At 46.1% G+C, this 22,383-nt stretch overlaps 9 protein-coding genes across 9 annotated transcripts; 4 read left to right on the plus strand and 5 right to left on the minus strand.

Moving 5' to 3' along the window:
• Positions 1–229: 229 nt before the first annotated feature.
• On the plus strand, positions 230–547 carry LACBIDRAFT_318542 (uncharacterized protein; the record flags this gene model as incomplete). Its single annotated transcript, XM_001890403.1, has 1 exon — positions 230–547. Exon 1 carries the CDS (start codon positions 371–373, stop codon positions 545–547), a length of 177 nt encoding a protein of 58 aa, XP_001890438.1. The 5' UTR covers positions 230–370.
• Positions 548–6,035: 5,488 nt separating this feature from the next.
• LACBIDRAFT_318546 (uncharacterized protein) lies at positions 6,036–7,700 on the minus strand (the record flags this gene model as incomplete). Its single annotated transcript, XM_001890411.1, has 4 exons — positions 6,036–6,047; positions 6,103–7,149; positions 7,207–7,315; positions 7,369–7,700. The coding sequence occupies 4 exons, from the start codon at positions 7,698–7,700 to the stop codon at positions 6,036–6,038; spliced, it is 1,500 nt and encodes a 499-aa protein (XP_001890446.1).
• A 101-nt stretch (positions 7,701–7,801) lies between these two features.
• On the minus strand, positions 7,802–7,972 carry LACBIDRAFT_318547 (uncharacterized protein; the record flags this gene model as incomplete). The annotated part of the gene is made up of 1 exon (XM_001890412.1): positions 7,802–7,972. One exon carries the CDS (start codon positions 7,970–7,972, stop codon positions 7,802–7,804), a length of 171 nt encoding a protein of 56 aa, XP_001890447.1.
• A 10-nt stretch (positions 7,973–7,982) lies between these two features.
• Positions 7,983–8,816, minus strand: LACBIDRAFT_318548 (uncharacterized protein; the record flags this gene model as incomplete). Its single annotated transcript, XM_001890413.1, has 4 exons — positions 7,983–8,197; positions 8,252–8,429; positions 8,477–8,678; positions 8,779–8,816. 4 exons carry the CDS (start codon positions 8,814–8,816, stop codon positions 7,983–7,985), a joined length of 633 nt encoding a protein of 210 aa, XP_001890448.1.
• A 2,591-nt stretch (positions 8,817–11,407) lies between these two features.
• LACBIDRAFT_335551 (uncharacterized protein) lies at positions 11,408–12,218 on the plus strand (the record flags this gene model as incomplete). Its single annotated transcript, XM_001890404.1, has 3 exons — positions 11,408–11,604; positions 11,753–11,916; positions 11,947–12,218. The coding sequence occupies 3 exons, from the start codon at positions 11,408–11,410 to the stop codon at positions 12,216–12,218; spliced, it is 633 nt and encodes a 210-aa protein (XP_001890439.1).
• Positions 12,219–13,542: 1,324 nt separating this feature from the next.
• Positions 13,543–13,888, plus strand: LACBIDRAFT_318549 (uncharacterized protein; the record flags this gene model as incomplete). Its single annotated transcript, XM_001890405.1, has 2 exons — positions 13,543–13,685; positions 13,744–13,888. The coding sequence occupies 2 exons, from the start codon at positions 13,543–13,545 to the stop codon at positions 13,886–13,888; spliced, it is 288 nt and encodes a 95-aa protein (XP_001890440.1).
• A 335-nt stretch (positions 13,889–14,223) lies between these two features.
• LACBIDRAFT_398050 (uncharacterized protein) lies at positions 14,224–19,233 on the plus strand (the record flags this gene model as incomplete). Its single annotated transcript, XM_001890406.1, has 10 exons — positions 14,224–14,458; positions 14,512–14,654; positions 14,709–14,844; positions 14,895–14,925; positions 14,980–15,033; positions 15,098–15,180; positions 15,236–15,307; positions 15,352–16,845; positions 16,903–17,259; positions 17,320–19,233. The coding sequence occupies exons 1-10, from the start codon at positions 14,297–14,299 to the stop codon at positions 19,231–19,233; spliced, it is 4,446 nt and encodes a 1,481-aa protein (XP_001890441.1). The 5' UTR covers positions 14,224–14,296.
• A 520-nt stretch (positions 19,234–19,753) lies between these two features.
• LACBIDRAFT_318551 (uncharacterized protein) lies at positions 19,754–21,014 on the minus strand (the record flags this gene model as incomplete). The annotated part of the gene is made up of 4 exons (XM_001890414.1): positions 19,754–20,036; positions 20,198–20,217; positions 20,273–20,767; positions 20,823–21,014. The coding sequence occupies 4 exons, from the start codon at positions 21,012–21,014 to the stop codon at positions 19,754–19,756; spliced, it is 990 nt and encodes a 329-aa protein (XP_001890449.1).
• A 66-nt stretch (positions 21,015–21,080) lies between these two features.
• On the minus strand, positions 21,081–21,409 carry LACBIDRAFT_318552 (uncharacterized protein; the record flags this gene model as incomplete). The annotated part of the gene is made up of 2 exons (XM_001890415.1): positions 21,081–21,202; positions 21,256–21,409. 2 exons carry the CDS (start codon positions 21,407–21,409, stop codon positions 21,081–21,083), a joined length of 276 nt encoding a protein of 91 aa, XP_001890450.1.
• Positions 21,410–22,383: the final 974 nt, after the last annotated feature.

The raw sequence follows: 22,383 nt of genomic DNA on the forward strand, positions 1-22,383 counted from the left end.
AAAGTACAATGAAAGCATCCAATATTCCTAATGAAATATTCAATGAAAGCGCACACCATTAAATATGAAAGAGCCAATGAATACACCTGACCTAGGGAATGAGATATTTATTGAAATTGCACAACATTAATTATGAAAAGTACAATGAAAGCATCCAATATTCCTAATGAAATATTCAATGAAAGCGCACACCATTAGATATGATAGAGGCAATGAATACACCTAACATAGTGAATGAAATATTTATTGAAATCACACAGGATTAATTATGAAAAAAGCAATGAAAGCGCCCAAAATTCCTAATGAAATATTCAATGAAAGTGCACACCATTAATTATGAAAAAGGCAATGAATACACCTAACCCAGTGAATGAAATACCTATTGAAAGCGCACAGGTTTAATTATGAAAAGCACTCTGTGGCCTTGCCTATATCTTATGAGAAGAACATAGCCTTTATGAGAAAGAAAGACACAGGAAACACCTATGAAAGGCCTTTCATAAAACTTGTGGACTTATACACACAGCTCTACAGGCAAGTGCCTTAGTTTTATGATAAAGGTGGTAGCCACTTGTGAGCTGAAAACAACTGTCGATTGGAACACACATACGAAACCATCCGACGTTGCCGCACTATCTGAAATCTCACCAATTCATGAGAAAAATCGTACCCCCATCTCAGTTGACAATCTCCCATTTTACGTTGATACTGGTGCAACAGTCCACATCTCACCAGAAAAATCAGACTTCCTGATGCTTCAACCAACCGCCGCATGCTCAGTAAAGGGTGTTGGAGGATCATCAATCACCGCATTCGGTATCGGTGACATCAAGTTGCGTGTGGTGCGTGGTGCATATATAATTTTGCAAAACGCACTTTATATTCCCAACGCTACAGTTCACTTAGTCTCAGTCAGCACTCTAGCACAGGACAACAAAGCTGTCGCCCACTTCGACGAACAAGCATGCTGGATCACCAACAAATCCACCAACACGATCATCGCTTGCAGAACCCTTCTCCCTGCCAAAAATCTCTACTCCCTGGTCTTACATTCCGCTCACACTGAGCACGCTCTTATGGCGCAACATTCTCCAAGTCTTGAAACATTGCATCACCGCCTTGGTCATGCAAATTATCAGACAATTCGAGACATGGTCAAGAGCAGGATGATACCAGGTATGCCCCCAAATCTTCATCATGAAGACCCCCCTAAATGCGAATTTTGTGTCCTGGGTAAACAGATGAAAACACCTGTTCCTAAACATCGCAAAGAAGGGCCAGGGCACAGAGCAACGAGGAAATTAGAGAAGGTGTGGGTGGATCTTAGTGGGCCACATGTAAAATCAAGAACAGGAAATGAATTCATTATGAACGTTGTCGATGACTTCACAAGTCGTGTATGGCCAATTCCTTTAAAAAGGAAGAGTGACGCCTTCAATTATTTAACTGCATGGGAACACGCTCAAGAACTCGAAACAGGTTTGAAGGTGGGAACATATATCACCGACAACGGAGAACTCAAGAGCAACGTGATGCATGACTGGCTCGAATCAAGAGGCACCAACCAATTATTCACAGCACCCTACACTTCAGCTCACATTGGACATGTTGAACAGATGCACCATACACTCATGGCAAAAGCACGTACTATGTGAATTTACGCGAAGTGCCCTACAAATTTATGGGATGAGTTCTACATTACGGCGGGTCATCTTCAGGACAAAACCACGACTCACTCACTCGATGGTACAACCCCATGGCAAAAGTGGCATGAACGACAACCTGACTACTCGTACATGCGAGAAATCGGTTGCAGAGTTTTCGTATTGATCCAAAACAAACATAATCCAAAAGTTTACAAAAGATCAATTGAGTGCGTCCTCATCGGATATGACAAAGACTCAAAAACGTACAGATGCTACCATCGAGAAACGAAAAAGGTTTATAGTTCTTACCACGTGCAGTTCCTAGAAAGCTGCGATGGCCATTCTCCGATGCCTCCAGAAGCTGAAATTCCATTCGAAGCAACATCCCTAGAATCAATTGTAAAAAGCGCAACTCCCACTCCCATTTTTTTCGACGAAGATGACGATGAGCTGCTTCCGCCTATAAACCCCCCACAAAACAACCCTACTCAAAACGCCGAACCCGCAACCCCTCAGATTGAAAACCCCATGCCTCAGATCAAACCTATCGCCGAAAACCAGCCACAAATACCAGACGAAAACCTACCGCGTCGCTCCAGTCGCATTGCGGACAAACCCCTAGTTGCTGGACCTTCATGACTCGAGAAAGCGATACAGGAATCTGCTGATGCTGCAGTAAGAATTAAAGCGACCAGAGCTGAACGAAAGAAGACCTTACAGGATCTTCGAGAGGAGGAGTCACGAAACGTGCCCACTATAGTCGAAGATGCAGCAATTAAGGAGCTTCGCCAAGCCTTTGGAACCCTGAACCTCGGAGATGAAAAAGCGGAACAAATCGATCAAATCCTTTCCGCTATCTCTGAAATGACAAAAATAGATCCGTCAACCCTAGAATTTGAAGATGAGCCAAGAACATGGGAGGAAGCACAACAATCTGTTGACGCCAAACGCTGGGAAGAAGGCTACCGAGACGAACTCAAATCTTTACGAGACATGGGCGTCTACAAATTAGTTCCCCGATGCGACGTTCCTCAAGGCTCAAAAATTCGAAAAGGGAAACCTGTTTTCCAAATTAAAAGGGACGAACTCGGAAAAGCTGTAAGATGGAAGGTACGTGTTGTGTTTTTAGGTTTTGAACAAATTTTTGGGAAGGACTACATGAAAACAACCTCACCTACTGCGCGCATGGAGTCCTGGCGTATTCTACTACACATCGCGGCTAAGCTAAACTGGGATGCACAACAAGTCAATATCAAGACTGCTTTCCTCTATGGCCTACTTCCGGAAGACGAAGTTCAGTACATGGAGCAACCACGAGGTTTCGAGGAGCAAGGAAAGGAGGAGTGGGTATGGATGATCCAACGGGGACTATATGGCATGAAGCAGAGTGGGAGGATATGGAATCAAACCATGAATGAACAGATGCTTTCCTGGGGATTCACTCGTCTCTCATGTGAGTCCTGCATTTATTACAGGACTGCTGACAGCAGAACAATCGTGGCCGCCATACATGTGGACGATTTCCTATCCATTGCAAGCAACAAGGACGAAAACAAGTGTTTCAAGAACCAGATGCGTAAGGTCTGGACAATATCTGACCTCGGCGCAGTCCGCTTTGTCGTTGGAATCGCCGTCACATGGGATCGACCCAACCACACCGTTAAATTATCACAAACCGCTCTCATCGACAAAATAGTTGCGCAATTTGGTCAGAAGAACGCCTCCCCAGCTCCAATCCCTATGGACCCGGGACTGAAACTTCGACGTGCCGACTATAAAAAGCTCATGCAGAACGAATTGAAAGACATTCAAAAACTACCATACAGGTCATTAGTTGGCTGCCTGCTCTATTTATCCATAGGCACACGCCCCGACATCACTTACTCAGTTCAGCAACTATCCCAATATCTGGATTGCTACACATACGCACACTGGAACGCAGCGCTACGCGTCATACGTTACCTTTCTGGTACTCGTGACTATAAACTCTCTTTAGGCGGCAATAACCCCATATCGCTAGTTGGTTTTACCGATTCCGATTGGGCGAACTGTCTTGACACGAGACGAAGCGTCGGAGGACATGCTTATACCCTTGGGTCCGGCGTTATCTCTTGGCAAGCTCGCAAACAAAAAACCGTAGCGGCCTCATCATGTGAAGCAGAATACGGCGCCGCATTTGAAGCATCAAAAGAAGTGATCTGGCTCCGTACGCTTTTAAGCGCTATCGGATACCAACCCGAAAAACCCACTCTAATCCTATGTGACAACAACGCGGCAATAAAGGCTATTGTGTGGTGTCTGGAACCTCCAATAGCCCGATTTGGGCTACTAATTCTGAAAGTGGTAATTGTTCGCACAGCCTCCTTCCACTTTAGAATTTAGTACAAATCTGGCTATTGCTGACGGATTTGGCTATTTGTTCACACGGCTTACATCTCTACTCAAAAATTCATTCTCCTCATTGCCACATCCAAATGTCTTCACTTGAAGTGAAAAACTGAACCAAAAAATAGGACATTACAATGGCAGTCATAATAAACAAAAAAATTGTTATGAATCCCCATCAAAAGGTGCTCAAATTAAGAAAATGATATCAGTTACCCTTTTGAAATCTGTAATGCCACTTGGTTGCCAAAAAATCAAAAACCTGACTATTTCAAAGATGATTCCTTCTCTATGCTTCAAAATCTTATAATAAACAACTTCTATAGCAGCCATGAGCAGTCTGAAATTTATTCTACAAAAATGGGCATAATTGTAAGAAAAAAAAGACTGACAATGTGATTGTGAGAGGAATCCATTGGAAAAGGGTTAATGTCAATGTATACAAGTTTCAGAAGCTCTCAAGTCATTGCTGTGTTTCTGCAATGACAAGATGCAGAATTAGCATCAAAAGTGCAGAAAGGCAAATAGTAAAGCAGCATCTGTAGCTGCAATTAGATGCCCATCCTTCAATAGCTAATAATATATCCATGGCTACATAATATGGGCTAAAATTTTGTATCTTGGTACAGTCATCCACCCCTTAATGATACAGTGAAATCATTAAATTCAATTTTCAATTCTAAGCAGCATGTCTTCCCCATAAAAACTGTACAATAACTCTCTGTTAATCAGTATGATCCACCCCTCAAAATTTCAGAAGATTCCATGGTGTTGTTGTGTAGAAATTTATCAAATATGGGTGTATCATTGGGGGGTGAGGGCATTTTCGGCGCAGTCCACGAAACATCCACTTTTGAACATTTTACTGTGGAACCAGAACTTGTTTAATTGACTTGAAATTTTGTGGAAGGATTGTTGGTATGTATATGTAGCTATGACATTTTGTTTAAAAAAAACAATGATGATTTGGGGAAGTGATAAAGTATACAAAAGTGTATCAAATGGGGGTGGTGTATCATTCAGGGGTGGATGACTGTAGTTGCATGGAATTTCTTTTACCACATGCAAAAGCAGGTATGCAAGTTTCAAATAAAATGTACCTTAAATGCACCAGACACTCTTCTACATGAAAGGAAAATTAACAATCAATTTATACAGTGGAGGAGGATGTTAAATGTCAATATATTCATGAAAGAAAGGAAAGACAGATGATAATTTTCACAAATGTCTTTCTAGAATGGCTGATTGTGCTTGAGCAGGTACTCCTCTCTACCCATCATTCAACAAAATGTAAATAAAGATAACCAACACCTTGCATGAATATTTTAAGAAGAGGGAGAGCTGACTGGATTAGCTATCAGGAAGAGGAAGAGCAAAAAAATACCTCACGGAGAAATTGAACTCAGCACATCAGGCAAAATGAAAGAAATAAGGGTAAATTCCACTAGACTAAATGGCTGTATAGAACAGAGAGTAGTGGACCACCATGGATTGAATTTTTGAATTTTTGATTCTTTTTAAATTTGGTTCCAGACATGGCACGATAGCCGCAATAAATCTATCTGAAGATCCAATGCTCCACGACCGCGTCAAACACATTGATATCAAACACCATTTCTTACGCGAGCGTGTCCAATCCCAAGAAATCATCCTAAATTACATCAATACCCACGACAATATGGCCGACATATTTACTAAAGCCCTTGACACCAAGAAGTTTACTCGATTCCGCGAATTCTTGGGCATCAAACAGCACTAGACTCCATGCGAGGAGGAGTGTTCACGGTGAGGAGGAGTGTTGTGATTATCACGACACCGTGAACACGTTTGTTTTTCCTTTCTTTCTTTCACTCTCTCTTTATGCTTAGCTCACCCTTTATTCCGTCTCGTATATATATACCATACATTAGCCTATGTACACCTCAGTCCGTTATACCGAGACTGAGGTGAGCCACTCTACTTACCGATTACTACACTCTTACTTACTTTACCTAGATTGACTCCTTACCGTGTGATCTAGGTACATACATCAATTCAGTCCGTTATACCGAGACTGAGATTGACTCCTTACCGTGTGATCTAGATCTAGATTTCTACACCTCCTCCTCCCGCCTCGCAACAGTAAACGTCGGACTAACATGCAAACTGCTGCTCGTCGTCCCTCCACTCTTCCCCGTCCCCCTCGCACTTGCACTGGCACGGGCACTAGTCGCACTCGTCGCAACAGAACTCCCAACCTCATCCCCACTCCTCCAAAAACCTTCGGCTGCTGATGTCCCGGCGCATTCCGATTAAAATAAATCCCCAATCCCACAGCAGCCACTATACATAAAATCAACAACACAGAAACGATACCTACCCATCTGTTCATTCTCCCATTTCCATTCTGGGTTTTCTTCAACCACGAAGAATCTTTCGCCCCACGGGGTTTTGCCAATTCTTCCTTGGCGATCATGGAGAACCGACGCCAGAAAACGTCCCCTTTCTCACCGCGCGTAGGGAGGAGTGGGTCTTCAGAGTTTGAGCGGATGATGGGTTTGCGAGGGGTGGGTGTTGTTGTGGAAAATGTTACCGCTGGGCCTCCGCCACCGCCTTGGGAAGGAGAAGAAGGGGAAGAGGAGGGGAGGGCGAAGGTGGGTTTGATAGGTGTCATTAGTGGTTGGAGCGGGTGTGGTGTTGATGGGGAGGGAGAGGAGGGGAATGGGGGTGCGGGGGGTTCGAAGGGGTTTGCGGAGCGTGGGAGGCGGCCTAGGCCTGTTGGTGGGAGGGAGGGGGGAGGTTGGGCGAGGTTTAGGGCTGCTGTTGGTTGGAGAGGTTGTTGTTGTTGTTGCTGCTGCTGGGGAGGGCGTTGTTGTTGCTTCTGGGAAGGCCACTGTTGTTGTTGCTGGGGAGGCCGCTGTTGCTGCTGGGGAGGCTGTTGCTGTTGCTGCTGAGGCGGCCGTTGTTGCTGCTGTTGAGGCGGCCGCTGTTGTTGTTGTTGCTGCTGCTGCGGCTGAGGAGCATTGTGCTGCTGCTGCGTAGGAGACGGCTGACGATGCGTAGGAGAGGGTGACTGCGTGGCGGCTGCCAAGGCTGCGGGCTTGGATGGAGAACTTCCAGCGGAAGCAGCAGCTACCCTCTTTCATCTCTGCTCAGCTCCGTCCTCGGAGTCGTCAGAGTCATCAAAATCGTCTGCCATGTTCAGTGGACCCATGCCCAGGTTGCTGACACCCGAGTTTCTGTTGTGTTGAGACTCGGAGGGGGGAGAGAGGAATTTGTCGGCTTCGGATATGTAGTTGTCGTACCTAAGAAGGGGTTAGTTGGTTCGTAGGTGGATGGAGGGTTGGAAAAGACGAACATGTTGTGTGCTGACGTTCTCTTGTTAGGATCAAAGAACCTCAAGTTTTGGGAGAGGGTTACGTCTTGGTGTAGGCGCGGACTAAAGTGAGACGCCCATATCGTAGAAAGAGTCGGGTTCGTCTTGGGTTCGTGGGGGTCGACCTTAGGGTTAGGGTTATCACGACAACACAGCGTCAAGTCAAGGCAGCTACCTAACCTCCCAAAAAGATCCCCAAGACTAACATCCGACTCCCTCGCCAACCACGCCGTCATCTCATACCGCACCGCAGCCCTCAACGTCGGCGGACCATCCAACCGATCAACAGCCGACGTCATAGTCAAAAGACGCATGCTCATCAGCTCAATTATCGGACACAGTCACGCGTGATATCTCCATATCCGTCTCCTCCCCCGGTATACTAACCTCGAAAGCGTGGAGGTGTATCCTGGAGTCAACGTTCTTCTCGAGAAGAACACCGAGTATTGCGAAAACGAAGTCTGGCGGTAGCTTTAACAGCTACAGGTGTAGACCTGTGCATCGCCTTGGGCACGACGCGGACGTCTAAGCTCCGCGCAGCGCCCTCAGGATTACCAGCAAATGTGGATAGACTCGGTTGTGTCATTTTAAATACTTCATATCGTATTCTGGGGAAGGGCCGTGTATATTGTCCGAGAGTGCCGGAAGAGGAGTGAGAGGTGGGTATAGTGTGTCGTTGATGAAGGGTCTGAATCAGTTTCGTACGAGTCTGGGTGGGTGGTGGGTGGTTTTGGAGCAGGGGACGAATGGTGTTGTTGGGTTTGTTGGTGGTGCGTTTTGGAAGGGGAAGGCACTGTGACCGTTTTGTATCCTTTTCCCGTAGTCTTTTCATCAGTTTTCTAGAAGGAAAGACAGTTAAACTTACCTTCCTCCTCTAAACCAGCATTACCATTCCCCCGCCACGAGAACGTATGCGCCCTTGGCCCGCAAAGCCACATCACCCCAACGAGGAGCGCAGCGCCCAAAGAGAACTTCTTCCACGTCAACTTCTTCGTCCCATCGAGTCTACTTGGCCCATTGTGCCTTCTAGTCGTTCGTAGTTGCTGCTTCGGGTAGATAAGATTGCCATGATGAGGTATCGTGAACTGGCGGTGATGTTGTCGTTGGGGTTAATGACAGCTGTGGTGCGAACGAATCCCGTAGCGGTGACTTTACGATTGACTGTGTTTCTAGTTGTAATCTTTTCGCTGTCCAGCATGCGATGCAGTGGAGCCACGAGAAGAGTCCACCTCCTAAGCGAATGGGAATGCGAAAAAGAAACGTGACTTTTGGGCTGGCAGTCGCAGAAACCACTAGGCGGGAACGCATACATTAGCGTTTGAGGGAAGAATCAGCTGTACGGATTTCGAGATGAGAGGCCATGACCAACATGAGCAGGAGACGTAAACTTACTGGAGCTGGACATCCTCGGTTTGCAATCCAGATTCCATTCCGGCCTGTGCCGCGGCGATGCTACACGAGCTGACGAAGCCTCAGGCCTCAGGATTTGTGATTCGTAGCTGGAGCAAGCCGTCTAAGGGACCTGCCAATCCCAAGCTGAAAGTCGTGGCGGGTAGACAAGCGTAGACTGACTACCACTGAGTAGCGCAGTGCATATCATCTGCAGGCAGAGAATCAATATCTGAAGGTGGGCCTGGAGGAAGAAACCAAACGCACCTTCTAAGTTCTCCAGCCCAGAGCTCGAGGAAGCAGCGCTTGCCCTCGGATCGCCAGCTTCGAGAGAGGTCAAACAGAGCAATAAGTAGTTCGTCGTAGTTCCAGGGATATCGATAGTCTCAATCCTTCAAATAGAAAGATCGAGCAAGAACGTAACAGTTGTGTACTGGCCGACGTTTGGCCAGCGCGAGGTCGACGTCAAGGGCGATGGTCAAGTTGTTGATCAATTTCGAACACATCTCACGGTGTCCGTGAACGTTTCTTCGCATTTCAACAGATTCGCTTCACTACGTAATTACCGTCCCGTTCCCTTATAACTAGTATTTTACCTTTACAGTCCAAAGTATTTGTCTCCCAAGCGCCATCCCCGATCTCGCCGCATATTTTATCTACGAGTTTCTCCCGAGCTCCTTCCGTTGCACAATCTTGGGATATGACAATGATGTTGAAAAATTCGTCGATCCGACGAGAAGAGCAAGTAGCGTGGGCTTTCCGTCCGAGCCTGAAGTAGCCGATGCTGTCTATCAGCAAGTGAAAGGAGGTGGGGGTTCAGGAGAGGTGGGAGCGACGGAGTGGGATTTGTGTAGATGGCAAGAAAGGGTTCAAGGTGACGTTGGAAGGAGTCGTGAGTTGCAGTCGGTCCAGGTGGGGATAAGAAAGGTCGTGAGTTGTATCAACTGAACTTGTCATGGAAGGAATCGACACCTCGAAAGACATGTGAGAGATCGGACGACCACATCACAGAAACGCCGGCTACGAGAAGCAACTTGGTGAGGTTTGCGGAACCCTGCGATGCGTAGTCCTGAATGCTGGGACATCAGCCAAAGAGTTGCTCAAGAGCTAGCGATAGGTCGTTTCAACTTTCGTCAACCACAAGATCAGCATGAGGAGGCAGGCGCATACATGCGGTGACGTCTGGAAGGAACCCGAGGGCCCGCTGTGCGGAGAAGTCGGGCCCCTGCGCATGTGCGGTAGGGCGGATGGATTCCACTGGGACGACACGCATGTTTCATCGTCTAAGACCGATCACATTGAAGAGGCTGAGATATAGAGTTAACCTATCCTTCGGCAACTCTCAACTCAAGTGGAAAACCAACGAACTCCGAACGCCGGTCCACATGCGGAGAGACGACTTCAAATAGAGAAATCTATGAATAGCAGTCGAAGGATGAGCCGAGATGTTGATTCCACAGCCCAAAGGTAGGTCCCAATGGTCATCGCTCCCTTCCAAGAGGAGGAGGAATGAATACAAAGGCTGGATCTAAACGCGAGAGAGCACTCCGCAACGAAGGATTCTCTAAATGGCGGCGCCATTAAATGGGGGTGTATGTGGATCAAGAACGATGCTGCAGGTTTCATCAGACGAGGAAAGGGCGAGGTATGGATGGCAATATGGAAGGTGATGGCGTTGGGTTTTTAATGTCGTTGACGCTTCTCCATCCAAAGGCATAGAACAACTCGTACTTTGGGTCACAAAAGGCGATGATGGAGAGGAGTGGACACAGAGGGTTGGGACGTTGGGAGTCATGGACGTGGATTTCGAGATGTCGCATGTTGAAGTGGAGGTGGGTGAAGGGGAGATGATTGCATATAGCAGTTTGGGATAAGTTGTTCCAACATGATTCCATGACAACGCTGGGATTGACACCCCAACGAATGCATGGAAACGGCAGCAGACGACTACAGCAGAGGAAAACCAAGACTGCGAAAGCCTACTTGGTGGAGCTTGCAGAGCTGTCCTAGTACAAGAGCTAGCTGTCGGTCGATTCGTTGACCACAAGACTAGCATGAGAAGGACGTGCATACTTACTGGAAACTCCATGTACCTTCCAGTGAGTTGATCTCCCCAGAGACGTTGAACATTCCGCGTAAAAGGAATTGGGTTCAATGAGCAAAACATCTTCAATGATCGCGGATGATCTGGATTGATTCAAGGCAAGTATGACTCATCCTAACGGCGATGCGAGAGAATTCCAAAGGTGTCGTTCGCCTAGCTTGGAGAAGATTTCCAAAGCATGACTAAGAGAAAAAACAGACTGAGGAAAAGTGGGTGAGTTGAACTTGTCGAGGAGGGCGCGAAAGAGGGGAGGAAGAGAAGAACGAAGAGTACCAGTGAAATGATGAAATTGGAGGGCAAACGAAAGGAAAGAAATCGCGAACGAAAGTGAAAGCGTAGTAGGAGGGAGGTTGGTGGAAGACGAAAGGGTGAAAAACGCGGAAAAGGGACCAAAACGGAGACTGTAAGAAGTTAAGAGCGAAAAGGACACCCACCTGCGCGAAGTCTGAAAGCACATAAAGTCGCTTGAGCTTAAGCATCGGAATCCAAAGTTAGGCCGGCTTGGCTTGGTTCGTAGTGTGCTGGACTATGACGGTGGAAGGTGCAGAAGTATGTCGAACGAGCTTTACGCTGGTCATTGTCCATCTTTTGGTTTCCGATATCAAGATCGTTGTAGCAGTCCCATTCCCAGTCGGCGATCCACTCGCCCACCGGCGCTCCCCTCAACGTTATCCTACTTCCTCAACACCACGAAATAAACAGCAAGAACCACCACCAAGCCGATGGTAAAGATCGCACCAAAGACGCCTAGCAGAACTTGGATCCGCTGTTTACTCGCTTTCATTTGAAATTTGAGCAGGGTCGGTTCTTCGGTTGGTGAGTCGCCCAAAACCTCCTCATCTTCAGGCTCCACCCCCTACACGCTACCTGCAGCCAACGGAAATGGTTGATCCTCATTTGCGGTATGATTATTCGTCGCACCGAGGGCTTTAAAGAGTACGCAGTAAGAGACGAGCGCTCTGAAAGGAAGGCGGGTGTAGAGCCTAGAAAGGAATCGGACTGGTGGAAGGGGGATGAGTCGCCTGATCGAGGAACATGTGAGTCGTCTGCGGTTCGGTGGTGAAAAGCTGTGGTGATTGGCGCTGAAAGAAGGTCAATGAACCCGGGTTGGAGCGCCGATTGGTCTGTGGCTGCTGGGTGGTGTTGGCCTCGCAAGTGGATGGTAGTGATGAGTGTTCGACAGGAGAGAAGGTCCTCTGCTTGCACAACGGGGACGATGTACAAGGATGGTTACGTCGCAAATTTGTGGCATGTCATCCTCCCGATCGCCAAGGCCTCCCCGAGAACACTGCAGGAATGGCACGGTATCAAATGGCGAACAGGAGTTGGGCAGACGTGAGGTAAGGTTGAACATTGTGCTTCGAATATGTAGGGTTGGAAGGAATATGAGTAAAAGCCCAGGTGTATGGAGCACGGTATTGCGGGTGAAAGACGGCAGCAATGCTCTGGGGTTCCGTAGCTTTCGGGTGTCGTGATAGTGCACATTGTAGTGGCCATACTTGGAGAACTAACCGCCACGTAGTAGCACGTCGCAGGGCTTCAGAGAACTAACATAAGAAGGCGAAACTGGCGGCATGGATGGCAAACGCACCTCAGAGTTATCCAACCCAGCTTCAGCTATCAAATGTCCTCAGGCAAACTTGGAAAGGGAAGCACTAAACTTGACTAAATCATCGTATTGTGAGGTCTTGAGGGTGTTAAGCCGATGACAGGGATACCCAAGGGATAGCTCCACACGCGACGTGTTGGATGTGTCTTGGTCGAGTCTTGGTCGACGTGCATGACGATGGTCAAGAATAAACATGACTATATCCCACACCACACTGATCACGACCCCTAGGCCTCACCGACACCACCGACACGTCTCTTCTGCCGTCATGTTCGCGAAAGACTCCCTTGCATCTCTGCTATTTCAATTCTCTAGGACGACCGCTTTTTTTGCTCTACCTGATTGTCCTTCGTCTGGTGCTTCATCTCATGTCTTTCCTAGGTAACGTTCTTTGGAATGTCTCCCTCTGTTCTGCGGGATGGGCCCTCATTTGGTGCTTCACGTAGTTTCTGGGAGACTTAGGGCTCTGGAGTCGTTTTCACAATGGCTCGTCATGTATGGGACGTGAATTAGAATACAACAGTACTGTATTCTCCTCCCTACAACCGATGACTACTCTACTGATGCTTCAAAGTTCCGTAACGCCTAAATGATTGAAGAAATTCTAAAATCCCTGCTATGCAGCGTCGTGGAGCGCTATACGGCGCCCCCCCGCCTCCAGATTTTGTCGGGCAATTGCAATATAATATTGGTAACGCTTTTTTTTCTATTCCAAATTCCTTCTCCCGCTTACTATCATAATGACCAGCACCATGAACTCTTTCCGACCTCAGGAGCCGTATATGGGATGTGTGGTCTGGACACTAACAGGATTTGAACAGGGCACGTACAGAGGAGCAGGTTAATGAAACTCAGCCGATCGTGAGATGCCCAAGGAACGTCGCACAGCAAACCCTCGGACCTGAGTCCTTGACCTTTGAAATGCAATGGGTGTCATTGGGTGGTCGTGACTAGGCCTGATAGCTTCCATCGTCAACTTGTAAGGTATCAACGTTCAAAATTGCTGATGTTGCCTATTCGCCGTGATCTCATTCTCAGGTGCTACACTTTCCGCATGTCGCTTTCTTGTCATCTGTTTCTTTCTGGCGCTTCCCGCACCGCGCTCATCTTATCAAATTCGTTCGACAGGTATGATCAAACTCGCTCTCGGGCGGCGAGTCCAATAAATCAACAAAGAATGATATATGGGAAGCTTGGGTAACTTTTCTCTGCGCTGTTGATGGGATGAACTTTTCGGTCTAAAATGGACAATTAGCAGGGTAGGCCCACGTCAAGAAGAATGTGCAACTTGGCTCGCTTCTCCTTACACCGCCATACTTCTCGTTCAGGAGGGTGCCCAAGCAGCCGTGCGCTGCAATCTGCTTTCAGTAGCAAGTCTCCGGGTCTTTGGTAGGGTCTAGATGGGCGCCAGATTTACAATCTCGATTGTCTTTACTCTGTCTTTACACAACCCACAGCCCTGTTCGCACACAGGTCATTAACGCCGTCAGTTCGAGCCATGAGCGGAATGATACCTGACGACCGTGCTTTGTGCCAAACTTGATGCGAATAAATTTGGAGCGAGAATTGGGATGTAGACGGAGACTTGGCTTCCTTATCTCAAGGAACTTCGGACCGCAGAAACCAATTGATTTCTGTGAGCGTCTAAAAGAATTCCTCCAAAACGAAGTTCAAAAATAGATGCAGCACATGACTACGGCATGAGGCAATGCGGCACCGCAGTATCGTTCCTTCCAGGTCTCTTCCTAACCACCACCACCACGAACGCAAACGCAAGCGCTACTACCAGTAACAAGAACACCAACAATATGAATACTAGTGAATTGAATCCCAGCACAAACCGACGTCTGCGGGCTGCCAGCGGAGGCGCCGGTCTTCATACACTCGAAGCTGTGGCCGCATCTGATGACGCCTTCCCACCCTTGAAGTTGGCTGTTGTCAAAGCCTTGGATATTATTGAGATCATCAAGGTGCTTGGCTTTGCTCTAATCAATCTATCTGACCTATCTATCAATCAAATTAGAAATTCAACTCTAACAGGAGAGCCTGGGCCGCTTGTTCAGATAATCTTACTGGGAAATTTGAGGAGATCATTCGGTATAACTGTCAATTTCGCAAGGATCATGTTCCGTCTGCTTTGCAATCTTGGCTTGAGGATTTGAAAGGGTGCGTGATTTTGACTGTTATCATAAATGCCTTTGAATTGAAATACTCTGCTAGAGCTTTGGACCATCTAAAAGAAAGTGTTTCAGATATTCACCAGCAGATTTTAAGGAATTTTCCCAGCTTTACACAAGATACAGAGCATATTGAGAAGTTTGAGGGAAAGGTGAATGAAATCATGAGCTCTTTCCATGTGTGTAAAATAGATCTATGTTTGATTAGCTCACTGACACCAAAGTTTAGGTCCTTCTTTGGTATGAGGAAAACTTCCAAAGTATGTTGAGAAGCATCCGTTTTATTATCTCTCACTGTTTATCATTCTTTACAGCTGACAGTACAGAGACTGCTGAACAGCTGAGGACCACAGAGGCCAGTCAAGATAGTAAGTTAATCAGCTGAAAGTGACACTTCTAAATGTCCCTTATTTTTATTGTTCATCGGAAAAGGTGCTACAGCAGCTCAAGTAACTGTCTTTGCTGGGGCACAAGATATTCAGATGGATCATAGTGTAATTATTGCTGGACAAGTTGTTAGTGAACATTCTCATTGACATTTCCACACTAATCCACATCTACATTTTGCAGGTCCACTACAACAATACTGAGGAACTTCAAGATAAAATCAATGCCATGATAGAGGAATCAAAGGAAAGTCATGTTAGCCTAGTTACCTTCATAACTTATACCAGCCAATTCCTCAGGCAGATAAATGGTTGCAGGAGCTCAAGGCTCCATTACATAGCAAACCATCAGAGAGATGCATGCCTGGAACTCGAGTGGATGTGCTAACAGACATTAAAGCATGGGTAAATGATCCAAGCATGCCAAACATTCTCTGGCTTTCTGGCAGTCCTGGCTCTGGGAAGACAACAATTGCTTCAACTGTTGTGGCTAGCTTTGAACATCTTTCTGGGCAATTCTTCTTCCACCGTGATCAGACTGAGTTTCAGAATCCAGATAATCTATGGAGATGCCTTGCTTTAGATCTTGCTCAGGGAAACAGTGCATTGAAAATATCTATAGCCCAAGCACTAGAGGCACAGGAAGCTAAAATCAGAGGTCTTGACATTCCCATGCAATTTGAGCATCTCATTGTCAAGCCACTCCAGGAGGTGTCTCAAAGCTCTGCAGAGCCACTTCTTCTTGTTATTGATGCTCTGGATGAGTGTGATTCATATGAGAGACTCTTGCCTTCTTTAAAATCCTGTTCTCAAATTTCCAAGTCTGTAAAGTTTCTAGTTACAAGTCGCCGCTATCCTGATATTCAGAATGCATTGAAACCTGTTGGTTATCATATTGATCTTCATGCTGGAGATGAAGTTTCTGATCAGACTGCTGATGATCTTTGGAAATACTTTACCATAAGATTTCTTGAAGGGGCTAATTTAGATACCTCAGCTCTATATCTGAATTGGCCTGGTCTAGAAAAAATTTCATTTCTTGTAGAAAAAGCTGCTGGGCTATTCATTTGGGCTAAATCTGCAATGGACTTCATCTTGTATAAGGGTGGTAACATTCAAGGGAGGCTGGAAGTTATATGTTCCAATACTGGAGAAGGAACTGATGCCATTGATGGCTTGTACCATCATATCATTTCTGCTGCTTTTCAGGGTCTAAGAGAAACAGAGAAAAATACCTTGTCATCAGTTTTGGGCTCCATTGTCATTGCAAGAAATCCACTTTGTTCCAGTGATCTTGAACAGCTTCTAGAGGTTCAAGATGCATTGTCTGTAATCAGTCAACTAAGTCCAATCTTGTCTATCAGTGAAACTGGCCATTTTCAGATCTGTCATCAGTCAGTTACAGATTTTCTGCGTGACCCAAAGCGCTCTAAGGCTTTTTGGGTTGATTCTAAGAAGCACAGTCTCTGCCTTGCTGGGTGTTGTATGAAATTTATGAGTGCAAAGCTAAAGTTTAACTTTTTTGATCTCAAAACATCACATATCCTAAATAAAGAAATTCCTGAGCTGCAGGATCATATTGAAAAAGTGAAATCTACTGCTCTAGATCATGCAAGGTACTTCTGGGCAATCTATCTGCAACAATGTTCTGATAGAGCATTGGAAGAGAAGATAATAGTTGAAATGGAGAAATTTCTGATAAACCATCTTTTACATTGGCTAGAAATTATGAGTCTAATGGGTGCTGTAAATCATGCTGCTCAGTTACTGCTTTTGGCTGAAACTTGGTGCAAAGTAAGTGTCTCATCAAAGTATACTACTATGATACTGACATGAACATATCAAATATAGGCATTGAACCCTAGTATGTCAGAGTTTGCAAGTGATGCAAACCAATTTATAATGACATTTTTTGAGCCAATCTCTGAAGCAGCACCACACATTTACATCTCAGCACTGCCATTTGCACCACAAAATTCTAAAATATCTCTTCATTTCAAAAAACATCTTGTAAAATCTTTGACAATTGAGAATGGTCAGATGAAACAGTGGCCAGACAGGTGCCTTCTGAAAATAAAGACTAACAATGGTCCACTTGCATATTCACCTGATGGCAGGCGCATTGTCTCTGGAACTTATGGAGCTATTCATGTCTGGGATGCCCTCACAGGCCATGATATCATGTATTTTAAAGGCCATGCTGGCTATGTGAGTTCAGTTGTATATTCTCCTGATGGGAAACACATAATCTCAGGATCCTTTGACAAGACAATCAAAATATGGGATGCTTTAACAGGCCAGTGTGTTATGGGTCCTCTTGAAGGCCATGATGACAGGATTACCTCAGTCGTATGTTCTCCAGATGGTGGGCACATTGTCTCTGGATCCAGTGATACGACAATCAGAGTATGGAATACTTTGACAGGCCAGAGTGTCATGGAACCTCTTAAAGGCCATAGTGGTTCAGTTACTTCAGTTGCATATTCTCCATGTGGCAGGCATATTATTTCAGGGTCCCATGATTGCACAGTCAGAATCTGGGATGCTGTAACAGGTCAGTGTCTGATGGATCCACTTATTGGTCATGATAAGGGAGTCAGCTGTATTGCATACTCTCCTAATGGGATGAACATTGTTTCTGGATCTTCTGATAAGACAATCAGACTCTGGGATGCTCTATCTGGTCAGAGTATAATGGTTCTTTTCAGAGGCTCTGATCCATTCTACACAGTAGCTTTTTCTCCTGATGGCAAGCACATTGTTTGTGCAACTCAATGCCACATAATTAGATTCTGGAATGCTCTGACAAGTCAGTGCATTTTAAGTCCTCTTGAAGATGATGAGGGTTCAGTTTTTAGAGTGGCTTTTTCACCCAATGGCAAGCATATTCTTTCTAGATGTGGGGACAATATAATCAAAGTTTGGGATGCTCTAACAGGTCACACTAAGGTAGATCATGTAAGAGGCCATGAGGATGCAATAAGATCAGTTGCATTTTCTCCTGATGGCAAACACATTGTCTCTGGGTCTAATGATGCAACACTAAGAATTTGGGATGCTCTGACAGGTCTTAGTGTCATGGGTCCACTTAGAGGTCATGATGCCATGGTTACTTCAGTTGCATTTTCTCCTGATGGCAGATACATTGCCTCTGGATCTCATGATTGCACTGTCAGAGTCTGGGATGCTTTAACAGGTCAGAGTGCCATGGATCCTCTCAAAGGCCATGATAAAGGAGTTATTTCTGTTGCATTTTCTCCTGATGGTAAATACATTGCCTCTGGATCATGGGACAAGACAGTCAGAGTCTGGAATGCATTGACAGGGCAGAGTGTGGTGGATCCTTTCATAGGACACACTCATTGGATTCATTCAGTTTCATTTTCTCCAGATGGCAGATTCATCATCTCTGGGTCTGAAGACAGAACAATCAGAGCATGGAATGCCCTGACAGGTCAAAGTATAATGAATCCCCTTATAGGTCATCAGGGTGGCATTAACTCTGTTGCCTTTTCTCCTGATAGAAGGTACATTGTGTCTGGATCTAATGATAGGACTGTCAGAGTGTGGGAATTTAATGCAGGACAGAGTATCATGGATCCTCTTAAAGGCCATGGGGATGCAGTTGATTCAGTTGCATTCTCTCCCGATGGGAGGTACATTGTTTCTGGTTCTCGTGACAAAACAATTAGACTCTGGAATGCTGTAACAGGTCAGAGTTTGGGAGATCCATTTGAAGGCCATCACAAAGGTGTTCAATCAGTTGTCTTTTCACCTGATGGTAGGCATATCGCTTCTGGATCTTCAGACAATACCATCAGACTCTGGGATGCTTATGGAGGCTGCATAGACTTAAATCCCTCAGCTCCTTCAGTTACATTGCCATCCACATTCTTTCCATCTGGAGTTATAAATGTTAATGACACTGATACCCATGACAGTGTATCTCACATTTTCAAGAGTAAACCTGTTGTTTTTTATCCCTCTCAGGGACATAAATCTAATAATTGGATCATTGGAGAAGATTTCAAATCATATCTCTTCTGGGTGCCAACAAGCAATAAACATGGCTTATTTTTTCCAAGAACAGTCAATGTACTGGGCACCACTCCAACTATACTTGATTTTAGTAACTTTGTCCATGGTACAAATTGGAGTCAATGTTTTTCACCAGCCTTATAGTAGCATTCAATGCAGTTCATGACCTATTTGAACAACCTTTTACCAGTTGTCAGAATGTTCTTTGGCCCTTGGGGGACTCTTAAAATACCACATTTTTTTCTTTCTTTTGAGGTCTCTGGTTTTGAGTCCATTTTGTATGTGTAAGCTAGTTCTGTGTCTTCTTTACATAGTATATATGATGTACAGTAGCTATCACCTCTTTCCCCTCACAAAAAAAAAAGATTGTCCATACAGTGGCCCTATGGAAAAAGTGAACCATAACCCTTTGGTATGAGCAAGTTGTAATCACTTCTGCTTTGATATAATCACACTGGACAGTCCCAAAGATGCATGGACTGAGACAACTTCCTAGGTATTCTACCTATTGTCTTATAAGAGAGCAGGATTGTTTATATTCATGTAGTAAGTATAGGCACTTGCAAGCACTCCACAGTCCAAGTAGCCTCATTATTGATAAACACCATCAGTGAGAAATAAAATAAATCCTATCCCACCATGCACCACCCTCAAATCAGACACTTCAGCTCCCCACCAACCATCGCAATCGTAGCACCCAAACACCAACCCAACTCCGTACCCGCAATCTTTTCCGCAGCCATTCGTCGCGGCCTTTGCAGACTTGGCGGGCGGTGCTGGCGATGGTGGATACGGTGATGGGCAGGGAGGAAGAAGAGGAGGGGAGGAGGAGGGGGGAGAGGCGGTCGTAGAAGTAGGAGAGGAGGAGGACTTTACCGTTTGGGAAGGAGGAGAGGAGGGAGGGTTGGTAGACGCCGTTGAAGGAGCATGGTTTGAGTTCGCAGATTCTGTGTGCATGTGTATTAGTAGGCAGATTTAGGGGGGGAAAGCAGGGACCAGGAAGAGGTGAGAAAGGAAGAGAGAAGGGAGAAAAGAATGATGGAAAAGAGAATTAGAGAATGATGAGGAAGAAAAAACGAGTAAAAGGAAGGAGGAGAAAGGGACGTACGTGTCCTTTGCCAATACGAGCTGCACCACCCTATCACACGCCTCGAAAGACCCAATGTCCCCCATCCATCGTCACCTTCCTCTCCTTACCGGTCATTTCATCCTTAACAATCACAACCCTCTGTGTCCCCTTCGCAAGACACGGATTCCCCGCCACCGCCTTCGGTTTCATACCCTGCAACGTCGACATGAGATCCGCCAATCTATGAACGTGTCTCCTTGCACGCATCAAACCATACCCCAAGTACGAGTGCTGGCACAACACATGGTTCCGGCCACCGATTTGCAGATCGTATTTATGTTCTCCGTCCTCGAGTTGCATATCCGAGAACGCGAAGACAGGCTTGAATACGATTTGCGTAGAAGCGCCACCGAGGTCGATGACTGCGTAGGTGGGTGTATCAGGCGGTGTGGAAGCTTTGATGGTTCCCAAGCGATAATTCGCCGTGATCCACGCGTATAATACGCCTTCGTCTTTGCCATCCATGATCACTACCCCATCTTTTTCCTGTAATTGGAAGGGATAGGATGACCGAATCCTCCCTTCCACCGCCTCCAAAATATCAGCGCTCTGTGAGCCCGGAACAAACGAAGTATAGCGGTAGCTTTGACGGCTACAGGTGTACACCTGTACATGGCATTGGGCACCACGCGGACAGCTTCGTCCCAGCTCCTCGCAGCGCCCTCTGGGTTCCCAGCGAATGAAGATAACCAGGTTGTGTCATTTTGAATACTTCGTATTCATATTTGGGAGAAGGGCCGCAGTTGTTGAATTTGTAGACGTGGATTCCAGAGCCAATTGAGCCTACGTCGATCATTAGTGCATATTGCACGAGGAGGAGTAGTGGGGGTGGGTACAGTGTGTTGTTGATGATGGGTCTGGATCAGATTCGTAGGAATCTGGGTCTGGCTTTGGAGCGGGGACGACAGGTAACTGGTGTTGTTGGTTGTTGGGTTTGTTGGTGGTGCGTTTTGGAAGGGGAGGGCGCTGTGTCCGTTTGGTATCCTTATTCCTTGGTCTTTTCGTCAGTTTCTAGAAATAAAGGCAATGGGACTTACCTTCCGCGTCTAAATCAGTGTTCCCATTCCCTCGCCAGAAGAATGTATCCTCCCCCAACCCCCGAAACCACATCACCTCAACGAGAAACGCAGCGCACATCGCAAACTTCTTCCACGCAAACACTTTCGTCCCACCAACGTTACTCGGCTGCATTCCGCCCTCTAGTCGGTCGTACTTGCTGCTTCGGGGAGATAGGATAGGGATGAGGTATCGTGACGGGAGGTGACGTTGTTGGTGAGACTATTGAAAGCTGTGGCGCGAACGAATCCGGTAGTCATGATTTTGGGATTGAGTGTGTTTTTAGCTGTCGTTTTTTCACTGTCCAGCATACGATGGAGCGGAGCCGCGAGAAGACCCAACTTCCTAAGAAATGGAAGCGAGGAAAAGAAGCGTGGCTTTCGGGTTGTTGAGGAGCTCCGAATCACAGAAACTAGGACTGGATTGCGGAAGAGCATAGGGGAGCGTTTGAAAGCAGAATCAGCTTTGGGGATTCATGAGAAGCCGACCAACATAAGGAGACGTAAACTTACTGGGTTTGAACCTCGCATTTTCGATGCACCCTACATTCCAGCCAGTTCCCCAGTGATGTTGTACGAGCCGATGATGCTTTAGACCCAGGATTTGGGATATCTGGCTGGAGCAAGCCGTCTAAGGGGCGCGATCCCCGAGCTGGAAGCCGTGGCGGATAGACTGACTACCACTGAGTAGCGCAGTGCATATCTGCATGCGGAGCATCAATCTATGAAGGTGAGCCTTGAGCAAGAAACACAAGGGGCAAACGGCTTTCGTCGCCAGGTAAAGAGGTGATAAATAGTAAATAACTATGTCAAATTTTTTATTCCACATTTGTTGAAAAAATGATCAGTTAAATAAAATTCAAATTTTCTTGCTCATTATCTTTGCAGGAATGGTTGATAAAAAGAAAATGTTGTTGCCAGAGTAGGAAGATAAAGATCAACCCTGTTTTGCCACAGCAACAAAGATGAGGCAACAAGTTATTGTCATTGAAAGCCTGTTCCTGACATGAGGAATTGGAACAAAGAATTTAACTAATTGCCAGGGAATTAGACATTCCTATGCAGGCCAGATCACCTCATTGCTTGGCAAATATGTAAATTCTTTGTTCG

Source organism: Laccaria bicolor, genomic scaffold (assembly GCF_000143565.1).
Source record: "Laccaria bicolor S238N-H82 LACBIscaffold_95 genomic scaffold, whole genome shotgun sequence".
Classification (NCBI taxonomy): domain Eukaryota; kingdom Fungi; phylum Basidiomycota; class Agaricomycetes; order Agaricales; family Hydnangiaceae; genus Laccaria; species Laccaria bicolor.